Source organism: Dendropsophus ebraccatus, chromosome 5, assembly GCF_027789765.1.
Source record: "Dendropsophus ebraccatus isolate aDenEbr1 chromosome 5, aDenEbr1.pat, whole genome shotgun sequence".
Lineage (NCBI taxonomy): Eukaryota > Metazoa > Chordata > Amphibia > Anura > Hylidae > Dendropsophus > Dendropsophus ebraccatus.
The window spans coordinates 7,407,774-7,424,700 of NC_091458.1; the positions used below are offsets into that span (position 1 = coordinate 7,407,774).

Sequence of the window (16,927 nt, forward strand, 5' to 3'; positions counted from 1 at the left end):
AAAGAATCTAACATACTTGAAGATTAGCCATCGGGAAGCTGCCATACTCACTGGACGCTTATGACCCTGGCCTCTTACCTGCTGGCTGATGCTGGCTTTGCTTTCAGCAGCAGACATTTTGCGCGTCTCGGGTTTGTCTTTTGGGGTCATTGGTCGTGGGAAACAACTGGCAGATTTCTTAGACTGTCAAGAGAAGAAGGGAAAAAAATAAAAAAAAATAAAAAGGAGAAACCTTATTGAACTGAAATATAGGTAGCGAGAGCGGACAACCTACAACAAGTGCTGAAGTTCTGAACAACCTAGAACATCCCTTCAACCCCAGATCCGGTCCCTCCTCACCTCTGGAGTGTCTGCTCCATAATGAGATTCCGTTGACACCCGCTTCCTCTGCTGCCGGGTTGTGATCCCACCTGCTCCCATCGAGTGCTCGCTCCCAGTGGAGGCCATAGTCAGCCTCCGCGTGCTCTGCATGGACTCCTGGATCTGCGAGGGCAGTAGTGTGGCTCGTCGCAGTGTCTCCTTGGGGTCCCCAGTCCTGATCTCTTCATCTGTTATGGTGGAAGTCAGGAGGGACGGCTGTAACATAGAAGCAGACGTGAATTAAACTGAAGGATCCTTCCCCGACTCTTATGTCACTTGTGTATCTGGCAGCAAAGTCTTCTACACAGAACACTGGGTCCTTTACCAGTCTCTCTAACCACGCAAACGTTCTAGATTTGATGGCACAGACAGGGAGGTCACTACACAATACACCTACCCTAGACTCTAACGGGTAGCTGGTCTTGAGGTGGGGAAGACAGGCCCGATTCCGCTGCTGCAGTTCTGCAATTCTAGTCCAGTCTTCCTGCGGGTCGGGCTCATCCTGGCACGTGTTCATGTAGAAGCTGTTCCGACCTGGAAGTGAGATACAGAACAATGTGAAGGGTCAGGAGTGAGGTCATAGGGCAATAATCCAGCTGCGAAATTTAAAAATTTCACCCGCTGAATAAAGCGGATCCCAAAAAATGGTCCTATGTTGTGATCGGAGAATGAATTGCCACGCAGATCACCATGTCAACACTCCTGGTCCCCACAAGACCTGACACAGCGGCTATGCGCCCCCCCCCCCCCCATCATGTACACTGCTGTAGCATCACTACTGTCTGTGATGGAGAAGCATCTGGACAGGCTCTGTACCTGCATCTGGCACTAACCTCCAGCCTGGGAGAGCCGGGAAGAGCTGCGGGTGTTGGGCCTATAGCCGGGCAGACTCATCAGCACAGAGTTGTTCAGGCTGTCATCAGATGACGTCTGCTCCGGTTTCACCAGTGACTCCAGAGAGGGGAGGCTGGTGAGGGCAGGAGCGGAGGTGGCAGGCTGGGGTCTCCCTCTGCGGCGGGTGTTCTGAGGCTGGTGTAGACTCTGGTGTGAGGGGGCAGAGCGCAGGCTGTAGAAGGAGGTGTTGGCGCTTTCTGGCTCTGGCTCCACTTCCTCCTTGGTTCTCTGTGTGGCAAGAAACAAACATAACATGGTTAAGGGTCCTATTACACAGAGCGATTTTTAACGATTAACGACTAACTAAACAATTGCAAACGATTGCACCAGATTACACAGAACGATGGTCGTTATTGCGATCGTTTTTGCGTTATTACACTGAACGATCAGTGAAAAAATGAAGAACTTGAGCGAACGAACGTGGAATTACAGCGAATGATTAACGATAATTTTAGGTTCAGATCTAAAATCAACGACATACGAACGATTTCTCGATCGTTGCCTGCAATTACACAGAACGATTATAGTTTAAATTGGAAATTTTTCGCACGATAATCGTCCTGTGTAATAGGGCCCTTAGTCTCATAGCAAGGGATGCTGCACACAATGCTGCTCCTCCAGCCAGACAGATATGCTGCACACAATGCTGCTCCTCCAGCCAGTCAGAGATATGCTGCACACAATGCTGCTTCTTCAGCCAGTCAGAGATATGCTGCACACAATGCTGCTTCTTCAGCCAGTCAGAGATATGCTGCACACAATGCTGCTCCTCTAGCAGGAGACACTCTGCACATGCTGCTGCTCCCCACTATTATATTGCAAGGACTTCTACCTCCACTATGCACATCTAACCCCCCACCACACATAACTAACCAGGCAGTCTGGTCCCCCCGCACGTAGTGGTCATACCCACCTCCATACTATGAGGACCCCTGTTCTTAAAGTAACTGAGGGTCCCAGGGGCAGGAAATCCCCTTCAGCATGGGGACTATAGAGAAGATGGCCGGCCCTAGCCTCGCGCCCCATCTCACCTTGGTCATAGTAATGTTGATGACCTGTGTAGTCCGTCTTCGAGCTGATCGGGTTTTCTTGGTAGAATCTAGAGACAGGTCGCCGATGGAGCCAATGCTGCTGTCCAGCTTGGACTTTGCCCGGTTGGGGATCGGGGTGAAGTAGAGGCTTTCCAAGGACTCCACTTTCCTGGGGAGACGGTTGGATGATGAAGCCGGGCTGCCCGATTTGGCGGTGGATGTTGATGGTTCCTGATGGGATCGTCCATTCTTCCTATAAAGTAAAGGTGAGAGATTAGCTTGGTATGGTGGTCACAGCACTGATCCCCAGTGCAGGGGGCCTCCAGCTGCAGAACACTAATACCTAACACAGTGACAGCCTTATCCTATGCCCCCAATACTGTTATCAGTGATGGGAATAGACTGTTACCTGGTGGAGTTCATGGGGCTCTCCCCCTCTTCCTCGCTCATGTCCAGGCTGTCTATACTGACATCCGCATGGCTTCGAGTCACTCGTGGCGGACACAAGGTCTCCCGGCTCTTCATGGCATCGGTGGAGACCTGGAACTTCCCTAGCTCACGTAGCTGTCGATCTGCGTACTCCACCTAAGGGATGAAGGGAGTCATGGGGGATTACCCAAAGACGAGGAAAAGCTCCAGCTCCAGAGTATGTGACCCCTCAGCAAAGCAGCGGTCCTGCCATACTACTGCTATTATACAAAGAGGAGCGGGGGGAGGGGGTTGGCGGGGATCTGGTGTACCACATGTGGGAACAGCCTCCACGCAGGGCAGGGGCAGATCTACATGGGTGCTGTAGATCAGGGATGGGGTTCGCCATCCGTTCTGTAGATACACAATGCTGTAGTGTCCTCACCTGGGCCTCCAGGCTCCGCACCTGGCTGCTCAGGCTCTTGCAGTTCTGCTCGGCCTCCTTGGTCTGGAGCAGTGACAGCTGCAGCTCCTTGTTCAGCCGCTCGGCTTCCCCCTTCAGCTCGGCGTTCTCCTTGCGCAGCTTCTCCTGCTCCCGGCTGACACTCTGCAGATCGTCGCTCAGCTGCTGGCTCTGCTGCTTCTTGGCATCGTAGTGAAGCTTCGCTTTCTCCATCTGAAAATGTTTTCTTACAATGTATATAACGCGGGAGAAGTGTCCAATTTTTAAGGCTTTATTTCCAGTCCGGTAATGAACACAAAAACTAAAACTTGTTATTCTACTGAGAACCTAAGGCCGGGCAGGGCCTGACTACAGTTCTGACTGGTGGCAGAAAGTTATATAGATTTGTAATTTACTTCTATTTAAAAAAAAAATGCAGGAAGTGGTGTATTGTTTTCAGCCTGGAGAGCAGGAGAGGTTTACATAGAAGTAAATTACAAATCTCTGGCACCAGTTTATTTGAAAGGAAAAAAATTTGGGGGTGAACAACCCCTTTAGTCTTTCCTCTGTGAAGTTTGGCTCTCTGTAACACTGCTCAAACACTACTGTAAAGTACCAAGCAGAGCGACGATACATCCCCGGACCATTGGCATTCAATGGAGGCGGCCTGCCTCACCTTTCCCTCAGGAAACAGCCTGAGTGGTGTTGTACAAGGATAACAATACAGTGGGGACACACTCATGCTATGTATCTATATGTGGCCCCCTAGGGGTTGTGATGGGGTTGCAGCCTGTACGGGACTTTGCAATCGAGTCACAACTTTTGGGATTGGTATAAAGACAAATCTGCTCCATTTCTATGAGAAGACTATGTACATCACAGTGAGGACTAGCATTCACTATAGCGCCATCCTCAGGCCTATTAAAGATCTATATGTAAGTAAGGGTACATGGCCTGATAACTGGAAACGAGGCCGATCTGCTAGATCATCACTTGTTTACTGGGTCTATTACACGGCCAGATAATCGTTTAACAAGGGTTGCATGGACACCGATACCGAAGTCCTTGCAGCCCTTGCTTAAACTGTATACATTACTTGTCCAGGCTGCAGTGCTCCCCTTGTGCTCTGCTTCTCCCCGGGTCCCGAGCCCAGCAGCTTCAGAGTGGCCTGCCTTAGCTGACAGGCCACTCAGCCAATCACTAGCTGCGGAGGTCCCAGCCAGTCATTGGCTGAGCGGCCTTTCAGCTAAGACAGGCCACTCTGAAGCTGCCGGGCTCGAGACCCGGGGAGAAGCAGAGCACAAGAGAAGCCCTGGACCATGGATAGGTAATGTATGCACTTTGCAAATTGTCAGCCACCGTCCGCGCACCGCTGTAACACGTATCGATGCACGGTCGGTGCCCAACAATTATAGGTCCAAACCTATATCAAAGATCAGCCGATGACGGCTGATCGTTGTGTTTATTACACAGAGCAATAATCGGCTGGATAGGGCTGATTCGGCCGATTATCGTTCCGTGGAATAGTACCCTGGGGACAGGCTGACCTGGGCCTTGTAGTGCTCCACCGCCTGGACCTGCTTCTCCAGCTGTGCCTCCAGCTCAGACACCTTCTTCTGGGTCTTCTCCACCTCATCATGGGCTTCACTGTCTCGCTGCTGGGAACAAAGTAAAAATTGTGAAGGAAAAGACACGATTACTTACGGGTAATCTTGTTTTCGGTAGGCCATGACAGCACCCCTGGAGAGGACCTCCCACCGCAGGACAGGAAACCTGAAAATATAAAAGCTTGACACACCTCTCCAGACCTCAGTTCAAATAAAAGTACTCCAACGGAGGTAAAAGGAAAAAACCAACATAGGTAATAATAAGGAAAGGTAAACAATATCTAGGCAACATTCGGTCTATAATATATATATATATATATATATGGTAGGGTATGCATGAGGAGTGCTGTCATGGGCTACCGAAAACAAGATTACCCGTAAGTAATCGTGTCTTTACCCTACCGCCCTATGACAGCACCCCTGGAGAATTAGAATAGGAGCTAATAACTAAATTAGGGGGGGGGTGGGGGGGGGGGGGGGGGGGACTACTGCCGAAAGGACTTTCCGGTCAAAGGATAAATCAGATATTGGCCTTAACTGTACTCTGTAGTGCTTAAAGAAAGTGTGAACCGAGCCCCAGGTGGCGGCTTTACAAATCTGATCTAGGGTAGCTTCAGCCCTCTCAGCCCAGGATATTGCCATTGACCTAGTAGAATGAGCTGTGAAGAATGGAGGGGGATCTTTATTCTTACTAGTATAGGCTAGTGAGATTGATTGTTTTATCCATCTACTAACAGAAGCTTTGGAAGCTGCTTTACCCTTATTGGGTCCTGAGAATTGAACTAACAATTTTTCAGCAGACCTAAACTCCTTTGTTTTATCAAGGTATTTCAACAAGCATCTCCTTACATCCAGAGTATGGAAAGTGGCTTCCTTCTGGTTTTTAGGATTGTTACAGAAGGATGGCAAAATAATCTCCTGATTTTTATGAAATTCTGAAACTACTTTCGGGAGAAAGGTAGGGAGCGTTCTCATAATTACTCTGTCATCAAGGATCTGTGTATATGGAGGATGAGCAGATAACGCTTGTATTTCTCCTACTCTCCTAGCAGTTGTTATTGCCAAAAGGAACGCCATTTTGATTGTGAGCATCTTGATTGAGATATCGTCTATGGGCTCAAAGGGAGTCACCGTTAGGGCATCCAGGACTAGGTTTAAGTCCCATTGAGGCACCAATATCTTTTTTGGGTGGATTGAGACGAGAGGCCGCTGTTATAAACCTCTTTACTAAGGTATTATCTGCTAATTTAAAATTTAGGAAAGAGCTCAAAGCGGAGACCTGAACTTTCAGCGTACTCGGACTTAAGTTCATCTCTAGACCGGCCTGCAGGAAGCTGAGCACTTGTCTAAAGGATCCTGCTTACCTTTAGAGAACCTCAGGAAGGCACGCCAGACTCGAAAATAGATGTTAGATGTAATGTCCTTCCTACTTGCCAGGAGTGTATTGATTATACTGTCAGAGAATCCCCTTCTCTTTAGGATGCTCCGCTCAGCATCCAGGCCGTCAAGTGTAGATTCGGAGTGTCCAGGTGTACCACTGGGCCCTGCGACAGAAGATCTTTGATGTCCGGGAGTACCCAGGGTTGACTCACTGACATTTTCCTTGGCCTTGGTAATCCATGGCCTTCCGGGCCAAAATGGAGCTATGAGGAGTATTGTCGCCCTGTCTTCCCGGATTTTCTTGATGATTTTCGGGATCAGGCAGAATGGAGGGAAGGCGTAACCTTTCTCCTTCCCCCAATTGAGGGAGAAAGAGTCTACCTTTTCGGGTTGTCCCAAGGGTTCAACGAACAGAACCTGTTTAGTTTTCGGTTTCCTCTTGTTGCAAATAGATCTATTGATGGTGTGCCGTACCTTTTTAGAATTAGGCGGAATATCTGTTCGTTCAGAGACCACTCCGTCTGCTTTGGCTGTATTCTGCTGAGAAAATCTGCAACTCTGTTCTCCTTTCCCTTCAGATGGACTGCTGCTAGTGATGACAAGTTTATTTCTGCAAAGGAAAAAATTTGATAGGACAGATTCAAGAGTGTCTGGGACCTGGTGTCCCCCTCTCGGTTCACATAAGACACTGCGGTTGTGTTGTCCGAATAAACTACCACGTTTGTGTTTGATTTGAGGTTGAAAGTTCTCCAGAGCTAGTTGTATCGCCAGTAATTCCTTGTAATTTCAAGAGCTTTGTTTGGTTTGTAAGTTTGTAAGTTCCAACACCCCTGCCGATTTTGGTTGTCCATGTGAGCTCCCCACCCCCATGGGCTGGCATCTGTTGTGATTCTCACAATTGGGTGAGGAGACCAATGGATCCCTGAAGAGAGATTGTCTAGGTTTAACCACCACCGGAGGGACAATCTGGCTTTGGAAGACAGGAGAAAGGGGCGGTCTAGGGTCTCCCTGGTTCTGCTCCAAGACGTCAGGATATTCTGTTGTAGGTCTCTGGACCTGGCTTGTGCCCATCTTACCGCTGGTATACATGATGTTAAAAGTCCTAAGACCGACATAGCCTCTCTCAAGGATGGCTTGAAGGTCCAAAACAGGGTCTGAACTCTGTCCATGATTACCAGTTTCTTAATTTCCGGCAGAAAGGTCATCTGAACTGTTGAATCCAATAGGTATCCTAGAAAAATGCAGCGGGGAGATGGAGTCAGATTGGACTTCTTTAGGTTGATGTTCCAGCCTAGATATTTTATCATATCTAAAGCCTGTTCTAGATGGAGAAGTAGGGATTGAGTAGTATCCGCCACTAGAAGGAAGTCGTCCAAGTATGGAATGAGAACTATATCCTTGGTCCTGATGAAGGCCGCCATGTCTGCCACTACTTTTGTGAACACTCTGGGGGCCTGAGATGCCCCAAACGGGAGGACTTTGTACTGAAAGTGACACCATTGCCCCTTGATGTTTACTGCTAGCCTCAGGAACTTCTGATGCGATGGATGGATGGATAGGGATATGATAGTATGCATCCTCTAAATCCACCGATGCCATCAGGCACCCTTGATAGAGAAGATGGATGGCTGATTTGAGAGTCTTCATACGAAACTTTTTGTATTTTAAGTGGACATTGAGGGGGGCATTTATTAAGTCCGGCGTTTTTTACGCCGGACTTATAAATGCCCCCGCAGCTCCGGCGCTACGGGGATTTATGTAGAGGCGGACTGCCTTTACATAAATCCCGTGCGCGCCGATGCGCACCGCCGAAAACCTACGCCAGCAGAGGACTGGAGTAGGTTTTCGGCGTACATTTGGGCGGAAAGGATGGTAAATCGCGCAGACTCTGAGTCCGCGCCCTCCGTTCTGCCCACTACACGCCCCCCTGGCGTACTCGGCGGAAAGTGCCGATTTGCTAATATTTTATTCGCAGATCGGCAATTTGCGTATAAAAAAATACGCAAATTGACACTTTCCGCCGAAAATCATCCTTTCGCCGGATGATAACATGTGGCCCTGAGACTCTTTAAATTGATGATGACCCGATAGGTGCCGTTTGGTTTCTTTACTAAAAACAGTGGGGAATAAAATCCCTTTCCCTCTTGATTCACAGGGACTGGGATTATAACATTTTTGTCTACTAAAGAGAGTACTTCCTCTTCTAGTGCTATCTGTTTATCCCAGTCTGACATTAGTCTGGTGGGAGGTATCTGTCCGGGGGAGTGCTGACAAACTCCAGCAGCAGTCCCCAAGCTAAGGTACTTAACACCCAGGGACTGGAGGAAATTTCCCTCCAGGCTGGGAGAAAAAGGGACAGACGTCCCCCCACCGGATGAATGTCTATGGGAATCTTTGGGTTTGTCTTTACCTGAGAAAAGGAATCCCTTCCCTTTCCCGGAGACCCTAAATCTCTTGCTGCTGTCCTGTCTAGGTCGAAAGGTTCTTTTCCCCTGTGCCGGCTCTTGAGATTTTTGTTGGCCTGGAAACTGTTTCTTTTTTTCAGATGCTTTTTCTAGCAGAGTGTCAAGAATTGGGCCGAACAGTGATTCGCCATTGCAAGGGATTGCGCATAGTTTACCCTTAGAGGCTATGTCACCTTTCCATGGTTTCAGCCATATCGCTCGCCTGGCTGAATTAGATAGGGCTGCTGCTCTGGCTAACATCTTCAATGAATCCACTGAAGCATCTGCCAAAAAAATCGTCCGCTTTGGATAGAACGGGTAAATCTTCCAAGATTCTAGCAGGGACATTCTCATTAACCAGCTGAGTCTTTAGGTCCCCCAACCACAACCTCAAGGATCTGGCCACACATGTTGCTGCCACATTAGTTCTTAAGGCAAAAGTGGACGCTTCCCATGTTTTGCGGTTGAAGTGGTCGGCCTTACAATCCATGGGGTCTGATAGGGACCCTAAGTCCTCGAATGGCAGGCTGTTTTTCTTGGCAATCTAAGCCACAGGAGCTTCCACTGCAGGTGCTCTATCCCATGTCTTGCAGTCAGCTTCTTCAAAAGGATATTTCCTTTTAAAGACCCGAGGAATAAAAAATTTCCTATCCGGGTTCTCCCACTCTTTATTTATGAGGGCTTTAATGCTTGTATGGAGGGAGAATGTGCGGATCTTCTTAGGCTCTAAACCTTCATATAAGGCATCCTCTGCTGATTTAAGCTGTGTGACTTCTTCTATGTTCAGGGACTGCCTAATTACTTTAATAAACTGATCCATATCATCTACAGGGCATAACGTATTACTAGTAGTAGTTTTCTCTTCTACTTCCTCCTCTTCTTCCCCCTGTTGCTCTACTTCTCCCTCCTCCACGTCTACCCAGGTAATAGCTGCAGCAGGGTTAGAGTAAACCTGAGTACCAGAGGGACCAGGTATTTCTTGTTGGGGGGTTAGGTTAAGGTGACTAAGGGATGATTTAATCTCATCCCTCACCATTTGCTTAATGCTATTTGCCAGCGCGGAAGATTCTTGTGCCACAAATTTATCAATACATGCAGGGCATACAGATCTATTATAATCCTCCTTAAGCTCCTTCTTGCATTCACCACATACTTTGCGGTGATGCCTCTCAGATGATTTACTGGAGGACTTAGAGGTTGGTGTTGATTTCTAAAATACAAACAGCAAACAAATACTCAGTTAAAATAAACATAAGGATAAAGGACCTCTCACCAAACCCTGGTCTTCACTGGTACCGGACTAGAGGTCTTTGAGCTTCTCTTTTCACCCCTTTCAGAGCGATCATGGCGTCCTTTATCCCCTCCTGGAGGTTCCGACATTACTGCAGGAGGTGTACCAGCAGACATTTCTGTGTAGTAGTAGGGCCGGCTGGTGGGAGTCTCAGTGCCTCAGGACGCAAGAGGCTTCAGACGCCGATCATAGCAGCTGGGGCTTCAAATAGGAAATTCCCAGGCGACGCGACGGAAATGACGCGACCCGGCCGTGTCGTCATCCGGAAGCGCCGGATGTCAGCAGGCACGCGCACGCTGCCGTGCGTTCTGACGTCATACGCTCGGGGAAACCGGAAGCAGACGCTCACTGATGCCGGCGTTCTACCGCGAGACCACGCTACCCCATCGGAGATCATGGCGCGGTCCCACGGCCCAGTGCCGTGCGGCCATCCGGTGAGTCCCCCCGCCAGACTTCCAGGCTGCTCCCAGGGGGAGACTTATGCCTGCAGGGAGCCTCACTGTGCAAAAGCAGATGGAGGACCTGTGGCCTGACTGGTGTCAAACTTCTTTCTTCTGCTCACACAGGAGAATCTTCTTAGACCTCCCATCCGCTAGGACAGGAAACCTGAACTGAGGTCTGGAGAGGTGTGTCAAGCTTTTATATTCTCAGGTTTCCTGTCCTGCGGTGGGAGGTCCTCTCCAGGGGTGCTGTCATAGGGCGTTAGGGTAAAATGAAGATGTCCCGCTCCACAGATGAACATGAATTAAAACCAGTACATCTATGCAAAAACCACCAATGCGTTTCAGAATATCAATCCTTAGTCATGGCATATTGCATAGGGTATATTCACCTTGGTAGCCACTCCCACCCATAGACACGAGACAGGTTCCCCGTACCTTCAATTTCTGCTGCTGGCTCCGGATCGTCTTCTCCTGCTCCTTTATCTGCTTATTCAGATCACGAACCTGTAAAATGACAAGAGTAAAAGGTCAAGAGGGGTCTGCGCTAAAAAAAAAAAAAAAAGGAGATGAGAGACTGATGTCAGTGCAGGGGGCACTCATCAGCAGGGGGCACACATGAGTGCACCACCTCCGCGTCTAGGGTATACAGCACATCACAAGTTGGGAGATAAATGCAGCAGGAGGGGGTTAGTGGCCAGAGGGGGGAGAGAGAGAGAGAACATGGAGAAGCCTTGTGCCCCCCTCCCAGCATGCAGCCCACCCATAACACCACAGAGGCCATGCTGGAGAAGTCTTCATTGAAAACTGTTTGCAGGTTCGTGCAAGATTCTATAAGTAATCGATAGGAATGGAGGACAGGGGAGGGGTAATCCAGGCTTCCAGTAACACAGCCCGAACACTGGGGACAAGAAGGGGGGGGGGGTATCATTGTGCAGGCAGTATATATATGTATACACATCTAGTGGGGGCCGGGCACCCCCCACATACAATTATGAGGAATCAAAGGGAGGAGATTTTGGTTTGGAAGCAGAAGATGCTAAAGAAATGGAAGATTTCTAACCTGCGAGACCGGGAATTATCTCTCCACAGCAGAATCTACTCAACTACAAGAAGAGCGTGAGGAACGGCAGCGCAACCTCACGCCACGTCCGGGATCTGCTGCAGCCCGCGGGGGCAAACAGTTCACAAGGAAGACTGCTGCGGAGCCAGAGACGGCACAGAGCGGGGAAGTTAGCCGCATGCACCATCACCGTTTAAGGAGCTGGAGCCGAGAGGAGGAAACACCCGTTACCTGCTCAGACTGATCCTTCTTAGCTGCCTCCAACTGATCCACCTGCCGGGTAACAGGAAGAGGCAAGTGTGAACACATGACTGCTACTTTTTTTTATAATACGATTAGGATTTGATCAGGGATTTCCCTGTTCACTGACCCAGATTTTCTGCCTACTTTCTTGGAAATATGGTGCCACCCCTTTCCTCAGGCGGTGTGCAGTATTACAATACATCTCCATTCACTTTAATGGAACTGAGCTGCAATACCACACCCAAACTTTGGACAAGAGTGGTGCAGTTTCTGAAAGAAAGCGGCCATGTTTACTTACCCCCTTGATAACGCCTTAGAGGTGCTTATACATCTACACATGCTGGATTACTGGCACCTGGTTGTTCCTGGGAGGGATAAGTCCCCTCCTGTGCTGTAAGGCTAAAGCTCACCACTTCCCATAGGAACGTTCAAATGTATGGGGAGGCCCGAGAGACCTGTCACTGGAAATGTTTGTCTGCCATAAGACTTTCACATACCTGAGTCAGCAGTTTCTGCTTCTCCTCTTGGAACTTCTGCCTCTCGTCCAGGATCTTGGCCTTGGCGTGCTCGTATTTGTTGGTGGCGTCCTGCATTTGCTCTTTGCCCTCAGAGACCTTCTTCTCATACTGCAGTCGTAGAGACTCGAGCTCCTGCGTGTTCTTCTCAGACATCCTGACCAGCTCGGTCTGCATCCTCTTCAGCTCCTGGTCGTAGGTTTGGGACACTGTATTATTCTCGGCCTGCAGGTTCTTGTTCTCCTCCTGTAGTAAGGCCACAGTGTTCCGATGCTCCTTCATCTCCTTCTGCAGATTCTCCAGCATCTTCTGCTTCTGGGCCAGGTCTCCTCTCAGGGTCTGCACCGCTATTGCCTCTGCTTTGGTTTTCTCCAGCTCGGCCTTTAAAGCCTCTATGGCCTTCTGGTTGTGCAGAACTGCCTCCTGGTGTTGGTTTTCCCGTTGAGCCTGCTCAGCCTTCATCTCCTGGTAAAGGTTTCTTAGAGAGGCCAACTCCTGAAGCTGCGGCTGGAGGCCGGACATCTCCTGCTCCTTGTGGCCGCACTTCTCCTGCCAGATCTTGACCTCCTTCTCCAGCTTCTCTGTGGCCGTCTGGTAAGACGTCAGGCTCTTCTGCATCTCTTCTACAGTCACCCTTTGCCTTTCTGCCTCCACTTTGTAGGATGAAGCCTCGGTTGTCAGATTTTGGATGGCACCTTGTTTATGGAGAAGTTCCATAGAAGATGCTTGGAGCTTCTCCTGGAGGCTTCTCAGCTGCTGCTCCAGCTCACTGCTCCGGCTAGTTTCTCTTTCTAGCTGCTCCCTGACCTCGGTATAGCTGCTCTCGTTGCTGCTCAGCTTGGTAGCAACATGTTTCAGCTCCTTCTGCAGACTTTGTATCTCTTGCGTCTTCTTCTCGATCTCCTTCAGATGTTGGCCCACTTGCTCCTTGGTTCCGGCCAGCTCCTTCTCGTATTCCTGACACGCAAACCTGGCGCTGCTCACCTCTTTGCTTGATTCGCTCAATAACTTTTGGCTTTGCTCTAATTCCTGGACTTTGTGGAAGAGTTCTTTCTTCAGCGCCTCTAAGGAAGCCTCTCTCTCCGCCTTTAACGCTTGAGCCTCTTTCAACTTCTTCTCCATCTCAGACGTCCTGCGACGCTCCTGCCGCACCTCTGTCGCCAGGGTCTCTATTCCCTTCTGATGTTGCTCAGAGGCAGAAGCCTTTTCGGAAGCTGCGGCTCTGGCGTCGGCTGCTTCTTTACGGGCGACGCTCACGGTGTCCTCTAACCCGATGCATCGGCTCTCCAGCTCTGCAGCCCTGGAGTGAAGAGCTTGCACTTCCCGTAACGTGGCTTGGTATTGCTGCTGGATGGTTGCCACTTCTTGAATTCTGCTCTGAAGCTCTTGGTCCAGGTGCTCCACCCGTTTGTCCTTCTCGGACATCTTGGCTTTCAGAGCGCTCACCTCTGACTCTGCGGCTTTCGCGGTCTGTATATGGTGTTTAATCTGCTCCTCCTGTGAGGTGGCCCGTTCCTTAAAGACTTTTAGCGCTTCCACCTCTTTGGTTAGACTCGCCATGTTGTGCTTCTCCTTCTTGATTTCATCCTCCCTTACAGAGATCTCTTTGGCAAGTCTCTCCAGTTCGTTCTCCTTGGCAGTGATGAGATCCAGGGATCGGGACAGTTCATTCTGCAGAGCCGTGACCTCGCTCTTATGGAGCTCCATACTCTTGTGCAGCTGGGACTCCACTTCCAGTTTAGCTTCTTGTTCATTCTTCAGTTCTCTGAGGACTTTCTCCTTCTCCTTGTCCAGACGCTGAGCCTCCTGGTCCTTCTGGGCGACCTCCTGCTGATGCTTCACCGCGGACTCTTTACACTCTCTGCTCTTCTTCTCCAGCTTTGCTGAGACCTTCTGTAAGTTTTCCTCCAGACTCTGGATCACTCCTTGCACTGAACTTATTTGTGACTCCAAAGCCGCAATCTTCTCAGCCTTTTCTTCTTCTAACCGCTTTAAAGCAGCCTCTAAATGAGCCGTTTTCTCCTTCTCCTCAGACAGCTCCTTGGAGAGGACTTGCAGCTCTTGCTCTTTATGGCGGCAGGTTACCTCCAGCTGGGTCACGTGTTCTGCGTCCTCCTTCTGGGCCCGCCGCAGCTTCTCCTCAGATGACTGGATTGTATGTAGAAGCTTCTGCTCCTGTGCTTCCTTCTCTTTCAGCTGAGTCTTGGCTGCAGAGAGCTCAGCCTCCAGGTGGCAGACATGATCTTGTTGAGCCATCACAGCGGCCTTGGCCTCGGTATCCATCTGAGACGATTTTAACCTCTCGTTGGCCAGTTGCTGGCAGACCTCCTCATGATCCTTCTTTAACCTTTGGATGTGAGCTTCCATCTGGCTACAGCTGTCAGCTTGAACCTTCCATGACTGTATTTCCTGGGTGAGTTTCTCAATTTCCTCCTCTCGTTGTTGGATTGTGGCGGAGGACTCGCGCAGCTTCTGCTGTAGGTTCTCAGCTTTAGCGTTGAATTCCACCTCTATTTGGGAAAGCCGAGACTCCAGAGTCTTCACCACTGACTTTTCCTTGTCGCGTTCGGACACTGCCTGGTCTCTGCTTTCCTTTAGGGTCTTTATGATCTCTTGGAGCTCAGAAGTCTCCTGCCGCTCGCTTTCTAGTTTTGCAGCGTTCTGCTTTTCTCTTTCCAGCAGTTCTGTCAGGTTTCTTACAGTCTCCTCCAGGGACAACAGCTGTTCTCTGATCTGCACATTATCTTCGCTCACCGCCTCCATCTCGGACACTTTCTGCTCGTAGGTTTTCAGCAAAGCCTCTTGTTCCGTGAGCCGTGTCCTCAGCGATTCTAAGGTGGCCGCGTGAGACTTGCTCTGGGAATCGTTCTCGCTGTCCAGGTTCTGACATTTGGCAATCAAGTCCAAGATGGTGGCATCCAGCTCCTGCACTTTAAGTGCTAGCTCCGCTTTCTCCTTCTTCAGCTCCTCCACGGCTACCAATCCGGCTTGGTGATCATTTCGTAAGGCCTGACATGTCTTACCCAAGGCACTGACTTCTTCCTCCTTAGTGTTCTTGTACTCACTGAACACAGTAATGGCAGAGTCTCTCTCTTTAGCAAACTTATCCCTTTCCTGCTGTAAGCTGAACATCTGCTGCGTGTTCAGGCCCAGTTGTTCATTTAACTCCAGCAATTTGCCTTCAGTCTGCCTTAGGGTACTTCCAAGATGGTCGACTTGATGGCTTAGCTCTGCTATGTTCTTCTTGGAGGACTCTTCTTGTTTCTGCAGGACCACCTCAAGCTGCCCCCTCTGCCTCCTCTCCTCTTCCACCTCCTTGTGGACACCAGAAATCTCCTGATCCTTCTGGGCCAGGGACATCTTTAGCTTGGAGATCTCCAGCTTCAGATTGGTAATCTGACACGTCAGCTTCTCCTCCTGCTGCCTGGCCTCCTGGTCCTGCTTCTCCTTCTGGAAGGTGATCTCCGACAAGGACGTCTGCAGGTTTGTTACAATGTCTTGGAGCTGTTCCTTCTCAGCATTAAATCGTGATCTCTGTGACTCAAAGTCCGTCATTGCTGTCATCTTCTCTTCCTCCATGTGTTTGATCTGTGTGTGCAGCTCTGATAGTTTAGTGTTTGACGCAGCCACCTCTTGCTGTAAGCGCTCCAGCTAAAAAAAGAGACAGTAAGCGCGGTCAGCATGCTGGAATGTCTCACTTACAGCGCAACCTCTCTCTCACCTTCACTAATGTGCACATAACATGTTATACCTGGAGGACATCACCGAGCCGCTCCCCTTTATCACTGGATTCACTGTCTCCCATCTTCTTTAATTGGTCCTCCAACATGGAGATTTTCTCCTGCAGAACCTGGTGGCGTTCCTCCAAACATTTCTGCAACACAAAAGAATAATCGTAGTAAAGGAAAAACACACTCAAGTAAAGCAAATGCACAAGAGGCCATGAAGTGTCAGGTCTAAACCTCAATTGTAAATCACTACTCAGGGGGCAATGTGAGGCGGCCATAACAGATTGGACTGAAGGAGTCTGGCAGGAACTTAACACCTCTCCATATTGTCAGCCAGTAGGTAACTGATACCATGGCCGACCTTAGGATGTTTCTTACACAGAGACGGCTTAAAGGTTTTATCCCAAGATTAAAGGAGAAGTCCTGTGAATTTTTTTTTTCTATAGTTCCTCCCCACATGTAAAGTTATATAACTTTTAAATGTACACTAGTTTCTGATTCCCCAGCCTTACCCCACTTTTCTCCTTCACTTTCGCTGCCGGAAGTTGTGTAGTTCCTGCTTCATTACTGATGTCACGACGATCTCTGGTCCCTGAGTGCTTCCCTGGGTCGTGACGTGGAGCCGGCAACGTCACGATCCAGGGCGTTCCTCCCTGTGGGCCGGTAACTCCCCTCCTTCTCTGGCACGCCTCCTAGCCAATAATGTCAGGACAGGGGCGTTCTGGAGGCGTCCCTGCATAATCCACTGTGTCCAGAGATGAAGGAGACAGCGGCTGCAGGCGAGTACCCGCTCCTATCCACCCTCCCTCCCTCCTCTCTCCCTGTAGCAGCAGAGATCGCTGGACTGTACAGTGGATGTGACACAGACCATAGCTGTATGTGGAGCAGAGCGGCTGGCAGGAGCTTGTAGTGCTGGGAATCAGAAACTACCACACTACAAGTTTCAGCCAGCCGCTCTGCTCCACATACAGCTATGGTCCTAGCAGCAGCCTGTGTCCCATCCTCCTTCCAGCAGCCTGTGTACAGCCGTCCCCTGTCCCGTCCAGCAAGAAAGGGTCACGGCTGGGTTATACAGCGATGC

At 49.7% G+C, this 16,927-nt stretch overlaps 1 protein-coding gene across 7 annotated transcripts in view; it reads right to left on the reverse strand.

Moving 5' to 3' along the window:
- The window catches only part of NUMA1 (nuclear mitotic apparatus protein 1), a 51,064-nt gene that overhangs the window by 3,325 nt on the left and 30,812 nt on the right, over nt 1-16,927 (reverse strand). For 6 of the 7 annotated variants that reach the window (XM_069969414.1, XM_069969417.1, XM_069969415.1 and 3 more), the window contains exons 13-24: nt 15,870-15,992; nt 12,101-15,769; nt 11,592-11,633; nt 10,736-10,804; nt 4,683-4,793; nt 3,139-3,369; nt 2,695-2,870; nt 2,286-2,538; nt 1,194-1,482; nt 758-894; nt 340-576; nt 79-183 (exon numbers count right to left, since the gene is read on the reverse strand). In XM_069969414.1, the coding sequence (XP_069825515.1) occupies nt 79-183; nt 340-576; nt 758-894; nt 1,194-1,482; nt 2,286-2,538; nt 2,695-2,870; nt 3,139-3,369; nt 4,683-4,793; nt 10,736-10,804; nt 11,592-11,633; nt 12,101-15,769; nt 15,870-15,992 (5,442 nt within the window). The remainder of the gene's footprint in view (nt 1-78; nt 184-339; nt 577-757; nt 895-1,193; nt 1,483-2,285; nt 2,539-2,694; nt 2,871-3,138; nt 3,370-4,682; nt 4,794-10,735; nt 10,805-11,591; nt 11,634-12,100; nt 15,770-15,869; nt 15,993-16,927) is intronic. The other variant, XM_069969420.1, reaches the window with a different exon arrangement.